Source organism: Scleropages formosus, chromosome 9, assembly GCF_900964775.1.
Source record: "Scleropages formosus chromosome 9, fSclFor1.1, whole genome shotgun sequence".
NCBI classification, from domain to species: domain Eukaryota; kingdom Metazoa; phylum Chordata; class Actinopteri; order Osteoglossiformes; family Osteoglossidae; genus Scleropages; species Scleropages formosus.
Genome location: NC_041814.1, coordinates 21,607,213 through 21,629,698, shown reverse-complemented (window position 1 = coordinate 21,629,698; position 22,486 = coordinate 21,607,213). Strand labels below are relative to the sequence as shown.

Below are 22,486 nucleotides of genomic sequence, written 5' to 3'. Positions count from 1 at the left end.
TCCCGCTTGGGGTGCCTTGCGGCGGACTGGCGTCCCGTCCTGGGTGTGTCCCCTCCCCTTCTGGCCATACGCCCTGTGTTACCGGGTGGGCTCCGGTTCCCCGCGACCCCGTATGGGACAAGAGGTTCCGAAAATGTGTGCGTGATAGGTAATGTGTAGTCATCTTAATTTGGCCTGTAGGGTTTATTATTGCTAATCGCAAAAATCTAAGTGTAATACATCAGAGGTTTATGGGCATAACAGTGGTTGGACAAGTTGCATGAGTTGGTTAATTCTTCATTGTATAAAGTGATAACAATTGTAGTAGAGAACACTGACGATGGCATTCCTTTCAGAGACTATAAAACGCCACGAAGCTTGCGCTGTAAATGAAACGGACCCAAACTCCACAACAAAGAAGGCACGGATTAAACGGGCACAGCGGGTGTAAAAGCCACGACTTCAACACAGTGCAGAGCAAGCAAAATCACACCGAGAAAAACACGACTGAGCAGGAAACAAAGACAGGTTTAGGCTGATTATATTCAACGTGTGAGAAAACCAACCCATTCTATAGGGTTTCAGTCTTTTTTTGCGTCAGCTGTGGTTACAAAGGTGAGCTAGGCCAGTGTGTGCATCTGTAAGCAAATATGGTTAGATGTAGACATACACACATTTCTATTTTTTTCCACAAACACACACGCATGCACACACGCGCCCTCATGCCGAGTGTCCATTAGGGTCTGCTGCTGGCCTACAGCTGCTGTGTAAATGCTTATCATGGCAGTCCCAGTAATTTGGCCCACTGTAAGAAACCTCCCGGAGCATTATCACTCAGAAGAAACAAAAGCTCAAGACAGCCATGCAATACTCTTTCAGCCTTAAATGCATCGAGCAGCAGCATTTAAAGCGTCGCTCGTCTTCAAAGTCAGGCCAGCTTTTGTCTAAGGCCGACTCAGACAAAGGGCTACTTTTCCTCCCGCTTTTAATACATGCGGGGTGAAGGGACGGGGGCTGAGGGAGGGGGCGCATGTCAGGGCTGTTGGCAGAAATAATTACCTCCATGAGATCCCATCTCCTTTTTGTGAGGCAGTGAAAAATGGACGATGAACCAAAAGGATGCAAAAAAAATCCTTTATGCATGGGCTAGCCCATCAGGGACTTTACAGTGAAGCCACAGGCCAGGAAGAGTAGGCCTTGCCTCACACACTCACTAATGAAGAAATATTTGATTTGGTAGGAAAAAGGAGAAACCACACACAGTGGCACCATGGCTCATCGAGGCCATGGACCCCTTTCCATTTAAAAGCCTGAATGCCTGAAACAGAACTGAAGACTCAGCTTTGCAGCCCACATGTGCAGAGGTGCACTAAATCTGAAAAGGGCTACAACTGACTGCCACATCCATAATGAAAAATATATAAATTTGCACTTTATTATTAACCATTATTTAGCTCGTGCATTTGTCCATGGCAACTTAAACTGAGAGATTTATATGCTAAGCGCTTAACAATGATTTACCCATTTATGGAGCAGGGTATTTTTAATGTTTCAGTTTAGGGTAAGTTGCTTGATCAAGGGTACTACAGCAGGAGGAGGGATTCAAACTCAGAGTCAATGACTACATTATAATGGCTCTCACCATTCATCTACCCACTGCCCATACAGTGGTCTCCTCTGAGTATATTCACATTTATTTATTGAGCTTTTCTCCAGATCAACTTACAGTGATTTACCCATTTATACAGCTGGGCAATTTTTACTATTTCAGTTCAGCGTAATTCAGGGAAAGTACCTTGATGAAGGGTACTATTGTGGGAGGTGGGATACGAACCTGGATTCTTTTGAGTGCCACTTGCTGCCCCTTATTGTGTCCCATAGGTAAAGTGTGATGACTGATGTCAAAGTCATTTGATATTCAGCAGTTTTCATACATGCAAAAATAGTCAAAATGTTAAGGTAGGCATTTGTTAACAATTAATGTAATAAATACTGATATATTTATAATGTTCTTCCATCACTGCAATGCACAAATGAAAAGTGCTCCCAAAAACAAAGGTTCATACGAGCACAGTGTGCCCTGTTAAGCTATTTTTTTTTAGCAAAATGCTGTAAAAAAGCTCTCCGATGTGTGCTCTGGACCACATGTAACTGGGCATAGATTACCGTGATTTACAAACGGGACTCCACTTCAAAAAAAACATGTTTAACCACATAAGCCCCTCGCACCCCCCGCCTCTCTAAATTCTCAGCTTCACGATGTTTACCTTCTGTTAATGATGAGTCTTCTGGGTCCATGGCTATGGGAATTACCGTCGCCCTGGAAGATTTGGCGGCCACGGCTTACGGGGAGGCAACGCACCAGGGCATTCTTAAAAAGGGATATTACCTCTAACTCACTCAGAAAAGGAACACCAAAGGAACATATTCTAGTTGAATAATTTCTCACTTCATAACTGTCCCGTTCCCTCAAAACTTGGCCTCAGAGCAGCTTTGAGAGGGAGATAGTATTACACAGCTAAAAAAACACACACGTACACACAAGAACACCTTTGTGATGATCATTTATATGCCACCTAAACAATGGCCATGAAGGATTTTTCCCTTTTTCTCAAGCCCAAACACTTGCTTCAACTGTGTGCAGTCAGCGGGCATAAACAAATTGTGTGACGCATTTCATGAAACACGACTTTCTTAGTAGCATATTTAACCGCAACAAGGGGAAGAGAACCGTTGTACCTCTAGCTAAAATGATTTGATTTAAGAATCGACCAGCGGAGGTTAAAAGTTTGAAAGTTTGAGTGCTGTTGATGGAAGCCATTTTTTCCCCCACGTTCGACATTTGGTTGAAAAGTTTGTTCCACAAATGAGCTGTCACGTCGTCCCAGCTCTTCTGCAGCAGTTCGCATAGATGTAGGAGACCTGTGGGTTGCTCTACTTTCGCTCTTCTGTCCAGTTCATCGAATCCAAGCGCCGCACAACACAAGTGTACTCAAACTTTTGACGGGCACGGCGCCTCAGTTCAAAACATCACGACGAGCAGCGATTGCAAAAAAAAAAAAAAAAAAAAACTGTGACGATTCCAGAAAAATGTCTTCTAAAATATGTCACACAACGGTCCTTTTTCCTTCAGCATTTTCACACGTTACATTTTTTTATGCGTATCCTGCGCATCAGCAGAAAACAAACGCACACTGAAATCGAGTGAAAAAAGTCGCTGTAAGAATAACCGTCCCGTGTTCAGAGGCAGCGGGCCAGAAGGGGACAGAGCTGCTGACATCAATCCGAAAGACACCTGACACGCCACCTCCTTGCCAGACTGAGACACCACAGCGTTCGGACCACGAAGTCAACATGCGCGAGCCCGTCCCCCGTGTCGAGTATTTGCAATTATAAGCAGTTCACGTTTATTCAATTTTACTCATTATAATGTCTCTCCTTTGTGGCGCGGTAAAATGGAAAGCTGAAATGTTTAATGTAATCCATTCACATACACATAAAATCATAGCAATACCATTATAACCTTTATACCAAAATGGCTCTATAATTATTTGGCAGGTTTCCAGAGTGCTGCTTTTAAGAGAAGGATACAAGTCAGCAGTTGAATTAATCTTTTTTCCGTCTCTCGCTCTCCCCCTCGCCACGAAACTCGCTAATGAACAGAAACCACTAAACTAAGGAGTTGCAGTAAGAAACGCTGCTGCGTTGTTAAACATATAGCTGTAATTCCACGCGCTCAGAAATGTTGCTTACCACAGGACCTTTCGGCCCAGCATGGGCGCAAATTATTCCTATCACGGCGAGGATAAATTAATTGCAGCGCTGGAGCCGATCCTTTGAGCAGCACGGGTACTATGTCACATTGAGGGCAGAGCGGCCCGCCCGCCCGCCCCCTTTACCTGCTCCCTCTCTCACGGCCTGGACGTTTTTACTCTTTTTTACCTCCCTCCCGGCTGAATTAACTGGCGAAAATAAGGCTCGGTGATTAATCTGGTGCCAGCTATCCGTTTCCTCAGCGCAGCCGCTTGTTGTGCTCGTTTGAAAGCTTTTCAAACTCGAAAGATTATTGGGTTAAACTACCTGAAAAATCTCTCTCCTGCTAGGAATTGGACCTATAAAAGAGGAGCACTACTTTGAGCACTTTGTTGTGCGCTTTCGCTGATTAGTCACCCTTCAAACCACATCCAGACTGTTTATGGGTAATCGACACATTTGCCTCACTCAACGAGCAGGGATCTTGAATGCATCACGCGTGCGGGGCTCGTGAAGACGGTCCATGTTGCGCGGAAAACAAAGAAACGTTTTCTGTGACGCATCTCTATACCATCCACGAGCGTCCTCCCCGATCCTCGTGATTTCGGTTTCCACGTGCCGGAAGCTCTCGCGAGTGAGGGAGCGTGTTTTACCGTAGAAAGCGCCGCGCGTCGCGGCACAAAGAACACCGAGCCAACGGACCGGGCTTCGGCGTAAAAGCATTTCGTTTCAGATGTCAGCATTTAAATAAGAGCCGAAGAAGCACACGAGGAGCTGAAAATTTCACAGTTTCTGTGAGAGAATACCGTTTTAGCTTAAACAGTAACAGCGACATATCCAGTGAACACATGTTCCCTGAGACCGAGGCACGAGAGCCTTGAAGCTTCCACTTGGAAATTTGCTTTGTGGCATGAAACTAAATATATAAAAAAACATGGGGGGAGGCAGTGTGCTTAATAGTGGAACATTTGAAAAGGTGTGTTGAGTGAACATTGCTTCTGACAGATTTAAAACATTAGGCTCGCTTGCCCAAAAAGGTCCATATGGGTGGACGCGGGGATGAAGGACGGCCGATCCAGGAGGGGGGGGGGGGGGGGGGGGGGGGCTGTCCTTCTAAATGCACAATAATGATTTATCTAACCAGGCTTTCCTTGTGCACCCAAGTTCTCAGGCACCTTTGATCCAGTTATAATTAAAGCCAAAAGTACAACCGTCCCATTTAGGTCCAATACGGGTAGTTTAAATGCTGAAAGTTTCGCATGTGGTTTTCAGCTCACTACCATCTGTTTCTGGGATTTCATGTATAAACAGGACACTTTGGGGAACAGAGATTAATTCTGCTTTGGAATGCCATTCAAAACGTGTTAGCCGTTTCCCTCGGCCAGGTCAACCAAAGCAAAAACAAGTTAAGCGCTCATTTTGCAAAGTAGCATTAACATAGGAATTATTATATAATGGACCCTGACTTTGTCTTATGTTTTAAATTACTGGTCCCTCTCAAATAAAACTATTAATCTTTTTTTGTCTCTGAATGTTTTACAGTCCTGTTACACTTATTAGCTGCTGGCAGCAGAGAAACTTTTAAATGAAAGCCAAATTGCTTTGGTCATGAGAAAGGAAATTAAAGCTCACTCTGGGGGGAAGAATTTCACTGTGAGATCCTCCCAAGGTAGAATTTCATAACCTCCTGCATGCCTGCTAAAGATGTCACCGCATGCAGGACTGCATATGTTACTGATATAAAAAGAAGGCCTTAATGGGAACAGCATGTTCATTTCGGGGAGATTAGGCGGCCGGCATGTTTTACATTGCAAGACGTGCTCGGGGTTCGTAACAGCGGGCGGGCCTCGGGGTGGGGTGAGGTAGGGGTGGGGTGGGGTGGGGTGGGGGGAGGGGGGTGTAGCATGGGGGCTTAAGAGAAAGGAGGGCTGGGGGTGGCGATGGACGGCGGGGGTAGCGGGCAGGTTGAGGCCGACTCACCGGGCTCGTTGGGCGGGCAGTCTCTGACGAAGAAGAGCTCTGCGAGGTTGTCCTCCTCAGGTGGCAGGCCCTGCTGGTGAAGCTGCAGACGTCGCAGCCCTTCGGCCTGTTGGTGCCTGGCGGAGCGCAGGTGCTGCACCAGGCTGAGTTTGGCCTTGGTGGAGTAGTCACATAGGGCGCAGTGGTAGAAGCAGCTCTCGCCAGTTGATGCGCTCTCCTGCTTCTGCAGGTGCTGGACAGCGGAGGGGAAAAACGACGAGAGACAACAAGACCCTCCGTGAAGAAGCCGCACAGACGGATGTAGCGCAACAGCAGCTGGTGCGCGAAACAAACACTTTACGTCTGAAATTTGCCATCCGCTCGTCACCTTCAAACAGTCACCCCAACTCTGTCACTAACAGAACTTCAGCTGAAAAAGCAGTTAAATGTCACAGCAGACTTAAGATGGGAAACAAAAATGTATATATAAATAGACTTAACCGCACTCTAATAAAAGCAGTCGGTTTATGTAATAAATACTTTGAGCAAAAATGAAATTTAATCTTCTGAATGTTCCGAAAACTTTTAACAGTTAATGTTAAGAGATTCTAAATGCAGCAGTCTTAATCTGAGGGGGGAAAAAGAATCAACCTACTGAACCACAGAAAAGAATAAAGAGCTCAGTGTTGATGGGCAAAGAAAGAAGTGGAAAAGAATGCCCGGGCTAGAACCTGATATTCCTAAGACAAACCACACACAAAGGAACCCTCTGCTTTCAATACATCCTCTTAAAAATTCTAATCCATTGGAAGAAAACACTTCAAAACCAACGGGTGAGCGAAGTGCGCAAATGGAAATGCACAAGAGCGTATGCATGGCAAGCGCACCCCTGCATACGTACCGCACGCTAGCGGGTCACAGTCAAACACTGGAAGCCTTTCAGTATGGAAACCAACACCAACAAGAAAGAGCGTGTCTGCTTACATATGTGTTTATGAAAACACGGATGCCCTCTGGATGAGGGGAAAAGAAAAGGTCACCCGGCTTAAAGCAGGGACATGACCCTTGAGCCCCAACATGTGACCTGAGAGGGATGCCTCCCCTCAAGTCGCAAAAAGCAAAGGCCTACCCTCAGATAAATACCTTACTCGGGCTGAGTGTCCTCGGTTCTCGTTCCGAAGTGGGACCTTAAAAGTCAAAGGCAGGAAAAGAAGCATTCGCTTCTCAAAGCTGCCATCCCCTCGAGTGTCACCTCCTTGGGACCAGAAAGGCGGGCGGGCGGGCGGGCGAGCGAGCGAGCGAGCGTTCGGCTCACACTGGCGCTTTCACCACGCGGGACGCAACCAAATCCCCCTGTTTTCTTATGCTAATTCGGCAACTGTTTACACCAATTAGAATGCAGCTGAATGCCTCATTTCTTGCCTGTTAATAACCCCAAATGGGTCAATTGGTAGGAATAAGCCGAACTCACCCGCACAACACAAACAGGACTGCCCTTTTCAGGACAAACAAGAGGTACCCGCTTCTTAAGCCCGTGAATCCGCATGAGACGCTTAAACAGGAAGCCAAAGAAAGAAAAAAAATACATATATAAGAGAAAAAGGGGTAAAAGGTTGGTTAAAACACCCTGCCTTGTGCTGTCCAGCTCTGCTCATTGTTGTTTGCTGCTCCAGTGTGTTAGGAGCAGCAGGGCTCTCCCCTTTCAGCCGCCTCTGTCAATGGCGGCCTTTAATTTGGACTACTTTTGCATTAAAATCGTACTCTGCAAGCCCCTTGCGCGCCAGCGTTGCGCCATCTCAGGCATTCACAGCGGAGGGCCGCAAACCCCCCACCCGCCCCTGGGCCAGCAGAGCATATCAAGTGTGCCGACAGCACTCACAGGCTAATGAACAATGCACAAAAACAAAGGCGCGCAGCAAGGCCTCCATTATCTGATCTTCCGCCCAGGCACAAAAAAGAGAGAACGGCCTTCTCCGGGTGCGCAGGAAGTGCCAGCAAGCCTGCAGGTGTGAGCACCGCTAAAGAAAAGGCCCGGGCTAAATAGGTTCTTTGACTGTCAGGGATTAGAGTCACGGCACCAGTGGCAACACACATCTTTTCTTTCTTAACTTGCACAATTTTCTCACGAGTCCCCGGGACTTCGCTCCATCAGGGGCCCTTCTGGGCCCCATTGAAACGTCTTAAGTTTTAATTAAGTTGGAGTTGTAAGAAGAAAGGCTTTTCTGGCGCCGATTCGGGGGTCATTAATTACTGCTATCTTTGTTTCTTTCCAAAAGAGCGACCTCCGCGGACACGTCGGGCGACTCGCTCGGGCGGACCTCCTCCTAAGCCGCAGTCGTCACACACGCTCTGGGGGAGGTAGGGTCTGCATCTGAGCGGAGCCCCGTTCCGAAGGCGTTCGGAACCAGGGAAGTGCTGACCCGAGGAAGTGCTTTTCCTCCACATCAGTTTGTCCACAGATCCCTACCATAGCCTTGCAACTGCCAACGTTATAAAACAGCTTTTTTTTTTTTTTTTTTTTTAAATCCTTTAACCCAATTATTGTGTGGTACAATCTCATTCCTGAAGCAGTTCTGTTCAATTCTGCCTTGTGTCGAAAAAAGTCTGAAAAACCTTTGAGTCATTAATTGATTTTCAATACTTACACTGCTAGCAGAAGAACAGACGGAACATGTCTGTCCAGATTTATTAAGAAGGACCTTGAGCAGAAAGTATTATAATTTGGTCTCTGCTTGAGATAAATAAAACACATTACTATTTATGACCAACTTTTGAAAAGGAATCTTTTTCTGCAGGGCAAAATAAGAATTTTTGTTTTTATTTTCCTTCTCACTCATTTCATACTTTGATTTTACCTTCCTTGGGTGGAGTTGAACTCAATACTTAAAACTTACCATGCCAAGTAATCATGCATTTAGAGTGATTTCTATTCCACTGTGCAAAACTACAAAATCCGGACACACCACACCATATAAACTCCTAACTTACTATAAAACCGCATGTATGCAGCTGCTTAATGTATTATACCGTTCTGATGTTCAACTATTTTAAAAGGTTAGCAAATACCATTCTGGTTAAGGACACTGCCCAACAACCTGAAAGCTGCTTCTTCAAAAGTCATATTCCCCTCTCTTGCTGCAGTAGCCTTGAGCAAGGTACTTGCAATGAATTACTCCAGTAAAATACCCAGCTGTATAAATTAAATACTGTAATTAGTGTTGGATAAAAGCTACAGTTATGCAAAAATCATTGTATCACTGTTTTAACATATTGTATAAACTGACAATAATGTAAAAACCAAAAAATGCACAATATGATATATTTTGTGCATAGGAACCAGGGACAATATATTTCAAATGATAATTGTTGAGTGGGCTGTTTACTAAATAGAAACTGCTTGTAACTTCAATACATTTATTTAATCTCAATCAGCAAATTCCTGGGAGTTTTTTAAAGACCTATATTAAAATACTATATTTTTCTATTTCCTTTTATAGACATTTTTTTTCGGGGAAAAAAGCTGTTCAGAACCTCAAGTGCACTGAATTCTGATTTATGAGGTTTTAGCTCACCATTTTTAGTTTTGCCAGACACAGTAAGTGGTTTCATAGAAACTGCAGGAATCAAAATGTTTGTGGCATCATGTAACTTATTATAACTTTCCCTTGAAAGTTTAATTTCAGGTTTTCTTTGGAAGCAACCAAGCACAATTAATGAAAACGTTTATTTAATTGCATGTGTCTTTTCATGAAAAGAAAATATACATTTCAAAATTCTTCCCGAAACACTTGCAACTGAAGCAATCTTCCGTAAGCTGATTCACAACAGAGCTGTACCACTTTGGACAGCTGCAAAAGTCTGGCTTTTTTTGTACCTTGTCATTGCAGACATGCGGCACTGTTCTGTGTTCTGGTTTCCTCCCATAGTCCAAAGGCATGTGTTTGAGGTGAACTGGTGACTCCGAATTGACAACAGTGTGCATGTGTGAGTGAACGAGCGTATGTGTGTCCTGTACAAGGTGTACCCTGCCTCGCACCCTATACTTCCTGGATAAGCTGTGGGCCTCTGCAACCCTGACTTGGACAAGCAGTTACTGGTAATGGATGAATGGAGTGATGGAGGAAGCCTACTGAAACTAAAAAGCACCAAAAAAAGAAAAATGCAGTACAGAATGTGAAAGGCACTAAAAGCAAAATAAAAGTGATGGATCACACCTATCCAAAGTACTGTAATATGACGGGACACTCCTCCCTGTTGATGGATCTTTGTTCTTTACCACTTGGCACACAAGCACCACTGGCACTGCAAGGGACAAATAATTTTAAAGGCTTGTGCCAAGGAAGCGTCTGAGAAGGCTCAGTTTGGTGAGTGCTCCCCAGAGTCCCGAAGGACTCTCGCACCTCCCGGGCTCTGTGAGCGCTGGGTTCTCCGGGAAGTCAGACTAAAGGAACGGTGAAAAACAATGCAAATGATGCTGCTGCTGCTGACTCCTCTCCCTGCCACAGCCAAATTATATAACCCCAGAAATCCTGTTTGTTTGAGTTCAGCCCAAAAAGGACACGAGTTGCTTATTCGCGCTGACTTCAGCGATCACCGAATGTCTCACATCTGCCACCTTCCATGCCTCCTTTGAGGAGAAATGGGATTTTTATTTCATTTGTACTCCTTTCAGTGACAGACCAGATTAATTTACTTCACCAAGGTATACCTTGTTTTGTCCCTCTTCATCTCATCATTGGTAACCGAACTCAAAACCAGTCGGGGGAAAAAAGCTCATGTGAAGGGAAAAATTGAGCTTTCAAGGCAAAATGGGACATACTATACCAATATTACCTTTCTTCTGTCATTACCCAAAGAACACGCACCAAAAATTACTTTACCTTAATCACACACAGGTTTGGGTCATGTCAATGTGAAGAACCCAAAAACGCAAACTGCAGTCATCAACATTTTTTACTTGCTTACTTTTATAATTTTTCAGTTATCCTAGCTTCTGAATACACCTGGGACTCAGTCATTTAAAAAAAAAAAAAAAACAGTTTTGTTCCTCAAAGTATTTTAAACATATACCAGCTCTCCTTGGAAGGCGGCCAGGAATGAAATTCCATCAATACTGACACCCTACAAACACATGTTACCAGTAACCACTATTAAGCCTGAAGAAATAAATGTAACGCTATATCACTGGCAGTGGAGCACTTGGCAACCTGACCAGATTTCTTACTGGAAAGGTATTCCTGCGCATTCCGTGCTAAAGAGTTTCACAAGGCCATCGTCTTTGCAGAAGAGGCACAAAACAGAACCCTAAAACCAGCCTTTCTCCTCATTCTTCTCCTCCCACTACAATTTCCAAAGGAATGTATCAAAGATCTTCAAATTGCCTCCACTTTTTTTCCTTAAATTTGAGACATCGCATGTAATTATAGCTTAGGGGGTTCGGCTGACGAGGCGCCTCATTGGTCAGTTGCTTGGGTCACGTAATAATAATAATCATTCTAAGAAACGGCTGCCAAGCAAAATAACTGAATTAGTACAATGTGTCTCTCAGTGCTGATTTTTTTCAGGGCTGCTTCTTATTTTAAGGAGTAGTGGCAGACAGACTAGTAGTCTGAGCAGCCCCACCCAGGGTATCTCCAAATGAAAATCCCAGACTCTGCACTGATGCTAAATAGTCAAAAGCCGGTCCTTGTAGAACGGTGTCCCTGCAGAAATTCACTGCTCTGGATTCCCGTGTCCCACGTCAGGGCAACAAAATCCTACGCAACACGCAATGCAAGAAAGTCCCTGCAGTACTTTTTTTCAGATAATAGAAGTTGAGGTTTTCCCCACCACCTGCTGAAGGGGTTCAGATTGTTCAAAAGCAGACTGCCCCCCTAACCCTACCTCTACCTATAGCCAGCACAGTAAGCAGGGACCCCCGTGCCAGCCCCTACTACTGAATTATTCAACAAATTTAGTGAAAAGCCTTGCTTTTACAGGACTGCAATCCAGAGTGAGGAAAAAGACACCATTCATTTCCTGCATACAAATCTCCTGATTCAGAGACGGATGAGCGAGAGACAGGGACCAGGGTCCTTTCTCTAGCTCTTTTTCACTATACCACACAAACTTAAATGTATTTCATATCTCTCATGTCATGAGGGCCTGTGTGTTCAAATCTTTTCGCGTGTCCATGGGGCCACCTGATGGCCCAACATGTCTTTGAACTGTTTAACTGGAATTGATCGACGGTGCGATGCTGCATTCGCTCCTGTCAGCACCCATTTTGCACATTAAAGGTGAAAAAAGTTTAAACTGGACTTTTTAAACTATTGTGCTACTTTTAAATAATTGCTAAACTTACTTTTTATTTTCAGCCATGACGTCAATCGATCTGCGTTGAAGTCCAAAAAAGCCCAGGTCTCCAGTTGTTCTTTATGAAGGCTACACATGAAAGGAAGTGTAGCATCCCTGAGACTTATTTTCTCTGAAGGTACTGCCTTTCCTTTGGCCTACTGTAGTTTTCATCAGATCACCCTAGGATTGTGTTAACTAAAAAGAAGCCTGGCAACGCAATTCGATTGCAAATCTTGCGATTTTCTTAGTCCTTCCAGCTATTGGCAGCGTGTTTATAGTGCTGTTCAGCAGGTCATCTCTACCATCTTGACTTTACTTGAAAACACCTGGATGTCTACTGAAGAACTGTTCATGTGAAACAAGAATTCAAAAAAGCCATCCTTGGCAAAGCGCAAAAGTTGCCTTCCCTTGTTGAAGGGAGGTATACTAATGACAGAAGGTGGAGGCCATACCTATCACTTGTGAATGTTGATGGTGTAAATTCACTTGAAATTACCACTCTGCAACACCAGCTTTCTCCTCTATTCACAGGTAATTAAGTAAATATTATAGACACATATTTGCTGGCATGCACACACACGTATAAACACAGAGGCACGCCTTTTCTGAAATAATCCTGAATGTTAAACATTTATGAAGAGAGACACAGGGCTGCATGCCTTAATAGCATCAAAGGTTTGGTCATTCTAAATAAATAAGACAAAGACGAGTTCCTGTCTTCCTGGAAATTGAATTACAGGGATTAAAATGTGTAAACACAATCTGAATCTATTCGATTTGCATATTATATTTCCCTTTTAAAGTTTACGTTGAAGATTAAGAAGCAGTGTTTAATCCTCACTCCCCTAATCCCTAAAATGACAAGAAAAAATGTAAGTGGACGTCTGCTGTTTAAATTACCTTAAAAGAAAGCAAATTCCGGACGAAAGGGGAGGTGTATTTATATTATGATGATTTAAAATCTGTCGCCTTAACACTTATTTGCCATTAAATTCACTGACCTGAATTTCACACTAAAAGCTTTCTTGTCTTTGGCAGAATGTGAGAAAGTCCAGAGTTCAGAAACATGCACACCTTTGCCTATTGAATCCTTTTCCCCAAAGCAACCATTCAACATCAAACAGCACTTTCAGAAAGTTACACGTTACACTTTATGACATATATTTTACTGTGGTATTTCATTACAACTGTTATCTCAGATGTTGCAGTACAATTTCCTCTGGAACCTTTTTTAAAATGAAGTTGTTCAACTGAGGTGAGATAAGCCTCTAACACAGGGAAGCATTAAAATAAGGCTTTTTGCTTCCCAGAAGTGGAATTTCTTGGGCAAATTTCAAAGAGAACCAGTGCTGCTTAAAGACTTTTCACCGCAATGTTAAATAGATGGCACACACTAAACTCATCTGCACAGGACCGTTATCCAAGTGAAGTGAAAAGACGCTTGTGCCAAAAAAGTGCTCATCACTCTTCGAATTTTTAAAGTCCATTTTGGAATGTATTGCTTCAAGGAGCTTATAAACAAAATCAAACTGCAAAACAATAGAAATATATATATATAAATTTATATAGAAATTTAAGCTTGTTAAAATATTAAGGGCAAGGCCAATTTCAAATAAGAACCAACTCAGCTGACCATGTCCTACCTCATTACTGAAGAAAGTGAAATAAAATCATTAAGTGGGGACTTCCCACTAAACAGAAAACAAAAAAAAAAAGATTCAATAATAATAACTGGATGCATCCAAATGAAGAATACGTGCGTGGGAAGCGTCCTTAATGAACGGCAAATTACGATCACTAAAGTGAACCATCTGTCTTTCCCTTTGTTTCCATGGACTCAACGGCAGAGTGCAGTTTCAGCAGAATTCCTCTTCAAAATGGCAGGCAGGCTTATCTCTACGCCTACATCTCCCAACACTTCCTACTTTTCTCTCTTTTCTTAGTTTTTCCTGTGGCAAGAGCAGCAGGTTTCCGATGTGAAGGACACTAAAGAGTGCGTTACACAACATACACTTATTATAGATAACACTTCTAAACAACTGTTATTACAACCGCTGACTCAGTGTTTCTACTGACTCCACTTGGGTACACATTTTTAAAATACAGCCTGCGCATTTAGGGGAAGGCACTAGAAGTGCTATGCGTGTGTATGTGAGAAACTTGATGGGTCTGCGTGTTAAACTCTGTTTAGCAGCAAGCAGGCACAGCATGGAAGGTCAAATATATTTACATTACATTTGTTTAGCTAACGCTTCTAATCCACAAAGTGACTGACATGCTAAGCTACCCACAATAATTAACCCATTTACAGCTGGCCAACTTATTTTTCTCTTTACTGAAACAGTTCAGGGTAGGTACCTTGCTTGGGGGTACCTGACCAGGATGTGGGACTTGAATCTGCAACCTCCAAATCTGGCAGCAAGTCAAACCATTACACTACCTGCTCTCCCAAACACCTCAGTGTTACCGTCGCGATTCAGGACAGGAAGTTATAACCTGGACAGCGCACCATGTTGCCATACCCTTACCAATTATTCATTACTGAGCTGATGCCTTTGTCCAAGGCGACTTACAATGTTACATTTGAATACTGAGGTACTTACAATGATTCATCCATTGGTGTAAGTGGATAATTAATACCAGTCCATTTCAGGGTAAGTACCTTGATCTAGGGTACTGTAGCAGGAGCTGGGATTCAACTTCAATTGCAATGCAGCAGATCTAACCATGGATTTAATGGATCCCATGGAACTATTCTTCTATGCTACCCGCATGAAAGGTTGAAAGTGCAAGTCACGTCACGTAAAAGTGCCTACTAGGCAGTTCTGTAAGAATGGTGAGAAATCTGTCCCGCCAACGGAAGGGTGGCAGGGCTAATTAGTAAGCTAGCTAGAAAGTACTAGCACAGCCCAGTTCCCAAAGCCTCTTTCCATCCAAGTCCAGCTGACAATTGCAGTCTGAGCACCTGAGATCCCTAAGCAGTGCATCCCCACAATTACAGCATCTAAATGCTCTACTTCTACGTCTTTTCAAAACGAGGGCATTGCGACGCTCCAGTCTAGACATTCAGCTAGCAAAAAGCTAGTAAACAACAAGGGAGGCCTTGCAAATCTCAGCCGAAGAAGAAACACGCAACCCCAAGACAACAAATCTGGCCTTGCTGCGTTATGCAAAGTAGATCAGCTCATAAAATTATACATTAGTATCTCACACACAAACTCATTACACACATGCATTAAACATGCATACTCGCTCATGCGGAAGTTAAAGATCTCCTATTTTCAGAGCCCCGCAAGGTAAGCTGATATGACCAACACCGCTAATGCCCCAGGCCACTGTTTATGCAGTCATCACCCATAATAGGAATGACATTGTTTTTCAGAGAAAAGGGGTAGCCAGTCCACATACCAGGGTCCACTCAACATACCAACGGCCACTTTGAAGATTACTGAAATGTTTGCCTTTGTTCTCAAAGGGAATCGAGAAAACAAGTCTCCCTTTCTAATCGCTGCACCTTCAGGGGAAATCATAGCGCGGAGCAAGTGCACGGCACGGTCCCGGAGCAACGCAAAAATGCACACATCAAGGAAATAAACATAATTCCAAATGGAAACAAAATAATTCCGGTGCTAATGCGAATACATTAGTGCTCGTATTAAAGTGGGGCCTGCCATCTGGCTTTCTGAGATGCTTTTTGGTCTTTGAACAATTAAAAAATAAAAATGATAATTCAACGGGTTAATTTTGCTAAATGTGCTGAAATTCATGAGCATAATCCCAAACAAGTGAGTGGGAGTTATATCAGGTCTATTTCAAAGTATTAAGGATTACTAGTAGCGGTTTAATCCTACTGAACCTAGGGGACGCAAATCGTATTGTGTTGGAAATCCTGGCCAGGAAAGAACAGGAGGTTAAATGAGTTCCTTGCTCTGTAATCGAATATCACACACTACTTATCTATTCAGTGAGCACCTAATGTTTAAAATCAATTACGAAAGGAATGCCTCATAGTATGCGTGCTGGATGTTGCGTGCAAAAAAACGGAAGAAAACAATAAAGCTTCAGTCTGTAGGAACCCACAGCCTTTGCATTATGTTTATTTTATCAGTGACCCTATGAAATTAACCAATGTCGATTTCGATGTGACTTTTGAAATCAGCTCCCAAGCCATTCTTATGGAACTTTTGATGACCCCGCAGCAGGTCATAAAAATGAAACGTTAATATATCTGTTTAGCGCTGTACACGCACATAAAACTATGTCTGAAACTTTAGTGTGTTTTCTTAGAAAATGATAGATGATAACTATAACCCTTTTGTGTTTTTACACAATAAAGGTGGCTAAATTTAAAAGTGAGTGCCTTTCGGATTGCTTTGGTAGAAGTGGGAGAAACCTGTTTAAACTGAAGTGTAAATCACCCCTCCGAGCGCCCTTTAAACGCAGGGGCATATTTAAACATGGAGTATATCATATTTACGAGGGTTTCGCTGTGTGCCAACTCCTCAAATTGTGAGTCCCCCTTTGTTAAGTCAGCTTCAAATCCCTTGAGAGAATGGGGTGTGTGGGGTTGGGGGGTGGGGAGCAGGGGATGCTTAAAAAAAGAAAAAGACAAACTCCGGTCACTCTGTTCAAAGCAGAGTACTGCTCCCTTTTGGTGGTCCGTAAGTTGCTGCCCCCAGCTATCGTTCTCATACCTGTCACCCTCAATAGGCTTCACAGTCGCCTGCACCCAGACAAATGGCCTGACCTGGCCGGCCTGCCCGGCCCCCGGGGGCCAGGAAGCACATCGCATCTGGTTATTAATATCTGTGCATCGTCCAGCAGTGTCGGCCTGGCGCACCACGGAAAGGGTGGGTTTCTGAGGGCATCAATTAAGCGCCGCACACCGACTGTACGGACATGGCGGTGCCGGGCTGTGCCCCAAAGTGCCGAAGTGACCATCTGGCTGTGGCCGCGGAAGAAGACTTCCTATTAATATCTGTGAGGATTAATGAAAGGGGGCCAGAGGGGCCTCTGCGCCTTTGTGTCCCTGCACTCATCTGTCTTTATGCTTTAATTATGCCCCTCCCCTCGGCCAGGCCTCTCAAAGATTTTCATTGTAATCCGCGTGCAGGTGAAAGCTGAGACGATTTGAATAAGCTGCCCCACCCTACCCCCCAACACACACACGCACACACACACACACACACACACACACACACACACACACACACACGCACACACACAGAGGCACATCCACATCCCCGCCCCATTCACTGCGCAGAAGAGGGCATGTGGACGACTGCAATGAAATGCATTTATTCATGGGGAATCGCCTTAATATTTGCGGTGGCTGCAATCTGTTTGTGGCCTTACGTTGGAGGTCTTCCGCATTGGCCCCCGTAAATCCGCCTGAGTTTTTATGAGTTTTCTCTTTCCCTTTTCCTTCATTTCAAGCACATATAAGGCAGTATAGCTATTCATAGGCCGCATTCCTTATTTCGCCAAGATGATATAACTTTTTGCAAATTTAACTCTTCCAAAGTCGGCCTAGTTCAAGAACACGGCAGGCAGAAAGTGTGAGAGCCTTGGGTTACACGAAAACAGAGCAGGCTAGGATTACTCCGACACTGACACACTTCTTGGGTAAGATGCGGACAATAAGCGGAATATGTACGACAGTCCAAATGTGTGTGCATATTTCATATTGTAGGGGGGTGGAGTATTGCAGAGGGAGGGTGCATTTAAAGCAGGCTCTTTTCATTCTTCGGAAGTACAATGACTTTTTATGCAAATACATTCGACTCAATCTCCTGCCCATTTTACAATCACTTTGGACAAAGTGACAGTCCAATAATTAGAACTGCATATATATGGGGCATTTGATTTTCAAATGAGAGGGTCTGGGCTGACCTACTGTAATGAATGTGGTATAACCACCAAGTTAATAACATGCCCGTCACAGGGCCACCATCTTGATGGTAATATGAACAGGAAAAGATAATCTCTTTTATAAAAATGGAAGCAAAATATATACAGGATGAAAAATGTAAAATCAAGCTTTGCTTTTTGATGAGTTGGAGTGTCCCTTGCTACTCGCATTCCTGCTTTTAATATCCCCTCTCCTTTCTCTGGCTCAGCCAATGGTGTTACCATCCGGATCATGGATAATGAGATGGTCTATCTGGCGCTCCCTGGGGGACAGGGATGCAGCGAGCGCCAGGCCGGCACCATCTCCCCGCTCCACCTCATACCCGACTCCATGATGAAGACGAGGAGGACCAGGGCCCTGCCGGATTTGGTGTGGCGGTGATGGCGTGTGTGTGTGGGGAGGGGGGTGTTAAAAGTGAGTGTAGGAGGGGATGGGAGAGAGAGAGAGAGAGAGAGAGAGAGAGAGAGAGAGAGAGAGAGAGAGAGAGAGAGAGAGAGAGAGAGAAAACACAAATATGGACGAAGAGCAGCGGGGTCTCCAGACGGACCATTCCGCTTGACTAATGATGGATGTCTGCAAAAAAAGACTAGGTTGATGTAATTAAGCAATTCATAGCTCCTGCCTGTCTGCCGGAGATGCACGCTGGACATCCGGGCTTTAAACAAAACCCCCCATCCGCACCCCCTAGAGAACAGAGCCAGCTGCGGAGCAGGTGCGTGGCGGTATTTGTGCCTCCCAATGCCGTACGCGCGGCCTGCGGACATTCTTGCATTCAAATGGCGCGAGGCGTCCAGCACAAACTCGAGCTGCGGAGGGAGCGGCGCACGCTTCCTGGTGCTCCTGCGGAGTATCGCGGCTCTACGGCAACTGCAGAAAAAACCCTGACAGATTTACGCTAACATTTAGGCAGGGCGTCCGCTCTTACTATTAATGCCGTAGCTTCTACCGGTTTCGGCCTGGACTAAAATAAACCGGCCTGTTATTATTACGTGGCATTACATTTCTTTTTCATTTTTTAAAATTACGGGGTTGTTGTTGCTGCTACGGACGGAAGCACCGAAAACGGCATTAAGCATTTGGGCGAAGGCTACAGAGCCATTCGAGACAAAAACAGCTACCTTCAATGAACTGAGAGCGTGTAAAGTGGGTTCCCTCCACCATTTACCTGCTGTGTACCTTCAAAAGGGGAAAAGGATTGAGCTGTTAATGCAATTTGGGTCCAATTAATGTCTGGGGAGCACAAGATCTGAACTCCCCTCGGTAAAATTTCCACAGAAAAGGGCGGTTATAAAACACAGAATATGTTTTTGTTTGTATCTTCAGTGATTCTTCGGCCGTAAAGATATTCTGTATTTCGGGACCATATGGAAAGGTCATCAACACTCTGTTCTTTTGTGCACTTGGCCAGAGTACCCAAACCCATATGCCTTTCACCTTAAAACATAAAAGAAGAGGTGTTTTTTTCTGTTCAAATAAAGAAATCATTTTTTTTTACTACCACATGTCCATGCGTAAAAATTGTCTTATTCCTGCCAAATGCATTAAAATGGCATCTGTAAAACAGATTTTGCCTTCATTCTTTTAAGGTAGGCGCAGCCGAAAGAATAGCGATGGCCGCTTTGGGAACCTTTCACCTTTCCCCTGTCAAAATGCACCGTTCCTCCACCCCCCCTTCCACCGCCCCAGCTCAAAGCAGAGCACATTTCGTACGAATCTCCACCTGTCTGCCGCCCAGCAAGAAGAAGGCTGAATAAATAAACCTTCGGGACGGACACAAAAGCTCCGGTGTCACTTCTCGTTGAACCATCTTCGGCTTTTTTTGCAGAAATCGCATTGCAAAAGGGCCAGATGCAGAAAGAATTCTAAACTATTGGGATCTGTAAACATTTCTGACACAAAATGAGATGGTCAGAAAAGGTGTTTTTTTCCCCTCTCTCTCTCTCTCTCCCTTCTGTGAAAACATTCAACTCAGAAGTGAAGGGGGATCAATCTATCACCGTGTTCTTTTTGGCATCTCGCGAACTTAAACAAGCTTCAAAAAAGACCAGCACTCTTTTAACCTCAGACACGCTCACAAGGACCTCCTGCTGTTCTGCATCACACTCAAAAAGGCAGATAGTATGGAGATTAGAAAGGCATCGCTGAATGGAATGGTGCTTAATATGCAAATATTCATCTCTTGATTATTTTTGCTTGTGTGCACAAGAAGAGTTGGAACACTAAAAAAATGAGAAAGCAAGTGTTATCATATACCGCCGAGCTATTTCTAACACGGATGAAACGAAACGTAGGAGTTTCGCTCACTTTGTAGACGTTTGACCTGTTTAGAAGGTGTTCCGAGCGCACCAACTAAATGTGCTGAAGAAAAACACAAGAAATAAAATTGATGGCTTAAAAAAACATCATCAACAACAAAAACAACATAATGTAATAATAATAATAATAATAATAATAATAATAATAATAATAATAATCAGACTGGCACTGAAAAAAACCATCAATACAAAACACACTCGAAGCCCTTATACATACGTGCAACACCTCAGGCTGCACACCTCTGCTAGGCCTTTCTCACCTTTTAATCTTCAATCTACTCTTCCTTCATCATGATCTGAAATAGACTTTGTTGCCATGGAAGCTTTTTTATTTGCTTAGAGAATTACGGACCCCCTCCAACAGATACCCCCTTACCACCCACCCCCATTTTAAACTGCTAAGGATTTCGAAACCTTCCCATGGACCCATTTTCTAATTCCAGGCCTCTCAATCCTGCCTGCCGTTCTTTCAGGTCTTCATGTGGCTCACGCTGACTTCACTTGTTGCGGGATTTACTCTTTGTTGCTCAGTTACTAACAGTCACATTACTCACACTGTCTGAATCCATGAATAGAGCAGCGCTCTTCATATTCCTTGTTTCTCCTCTCGCTACAGAAACTCTTAAGGTACAACTGGTTAAAAATTAAGTTTGTGGAAAATATTGCACACCTTTCTGCTTTTCTATGATATTCAGTATTTCATGCCTTTTCCACTAATTTTGCATTTCAGTTGGTCTCTTACCCTTGCTTTTAATCAGAATAATCAAAAAGGGGGAAAAGGGCCCTCTAATGACTGCCAATTTTGTCTGTAGTCTTAAAGACCATTGTTAGTGGCCAAATTAACTTTTCTAAATACACAGCCAAGTCTGGCCTGCGAGCAAACTGTGCCAAAAGTGACTAATGCTGGTCAATAGATCTTCATTATGTTAATAAAGTTTATCCTGAGAAGTCCTCTAATGAGTCTGGGATGTAATGTCAGTCTATGATTTCAGGATGTCAGTATTATTGTTTCAGGCAATCACACCATCCAAGTAAGTCAACACCCGAAAGCACTTAAGCACAGGATGAGACCAGGCTGCCATTCTTTTTTTTTTTTTTCCATACGTATCAACTATCCACGCAACGTCTGAAAACTAGCAGTAAAATATGAAAGAAAATTATTTGAAATATTCATGCCTCAAAAAATCTTCTGTCTCAGTAAAACAACGTGAAACAGAGAGAAGGAGCACCATCTTTATCCCTCTGCCACACACACACACACACAGATACACACACAGACACAATTAGTCACCTCAGTTGTTTACAAGAAGCTGAATCCTTGCCATCACTCAACAAATGACAGCACAGATTAAAGTAAGGGAAGACTTTGAAAACAACAATTTTATCTCTGCCCATGTCACCACAGTACATATATATATTTATAGTAGTTTTTTTTTTTCCTTTTCTTGCAGAACTCAATTAACTTTGATTTCCGAAGGCAACATGTAAGTAGGCTGGCAGATTCCTCACTGTAAGACTGAGCAGACAGACGCTCTCTCACCACTTTGCAGGGAAGTACGAGAGGGAATGGGAAGAATGGAGAGGAGGATGGCCAGGCCAAATCAAATTTACAGGTCTGCTAATGACATTGAGCATCAGAACACGTAGGTGCCTGAAAACTAAACCGCCGCCCTTTACTTATCTCCTAGCATGAACACGAACACAGTTAAATTCAAACCAGACTGGAGAGTTACACCTTCTACGGCTTCACAGTTTCATGCTACAGGTTACTTTGTGTCGTGAATCCCCCATTTAAACTTCAGGCTCTATATAAACATATGCTATCAGGCTACATACGTGTATAATATCATAAGTGTGAACCTGTGTCCGTTTTTACAAAAATGCTTTTGGATCAACTACCAGGAGGGGTGGTCGCAGAGGCAAAGAATGGCCCTGCGCGAAGTAAGCGAGTCAAAGTTTGGGGAATTCACCTACCTTGTAGAGTTTCAGCGCTGCTTCGTGGCGCTGGTTGGCAGCATGCAGCCGCAGCTTCTCCACGCTGTTGCTGTAGTAGTCGCAGGCATTGCACTTCAGGTGCACAGGGTTGCCGATCGCGATGCACTTTAACCTCCACTGGTTGGCCTTGCCACCTTCCTTGATGTGAGCCACCAGCTGGTACTTCTGCATGTGCTTATCGGTCTTGCAGTGGAGCTGGAAGTTGGCTTTGAGCTGGGTGTTGTAGCTGCAGAGCTTG

General features: G+C 43.9%; 1 protein-coding gene across 1 annotated transcript in view; it reads right to left on the bottom strand.

The window, feature by feature from the left end:
- Positions 1-22,486, bottom strand: part of zfhx4 (zinc finger homeobox 4) — a 78,462-nt gene that overhangs the window by 35,064 nt on the left and 20,912 nt on the right. Inside the window, exons 3-4 of the mRNA XM_018754204.2 lie at positions 22,228-22,486; positions 5,713-5,944 (exon numbers count right to left, since the gene is read on the bottom strand). The exon at positions 22,228-22,486 is cut by the window's right edge and continues 244 nt beyond it. Coding sequence (XP_018609720.1) covers positions 5,713-5,944; positions 22,228-22,486 — 491 coding nt within the window. The remainder of the gene's footprint in view (positions 1-5,712; positions 5,945-22,227) is intronic.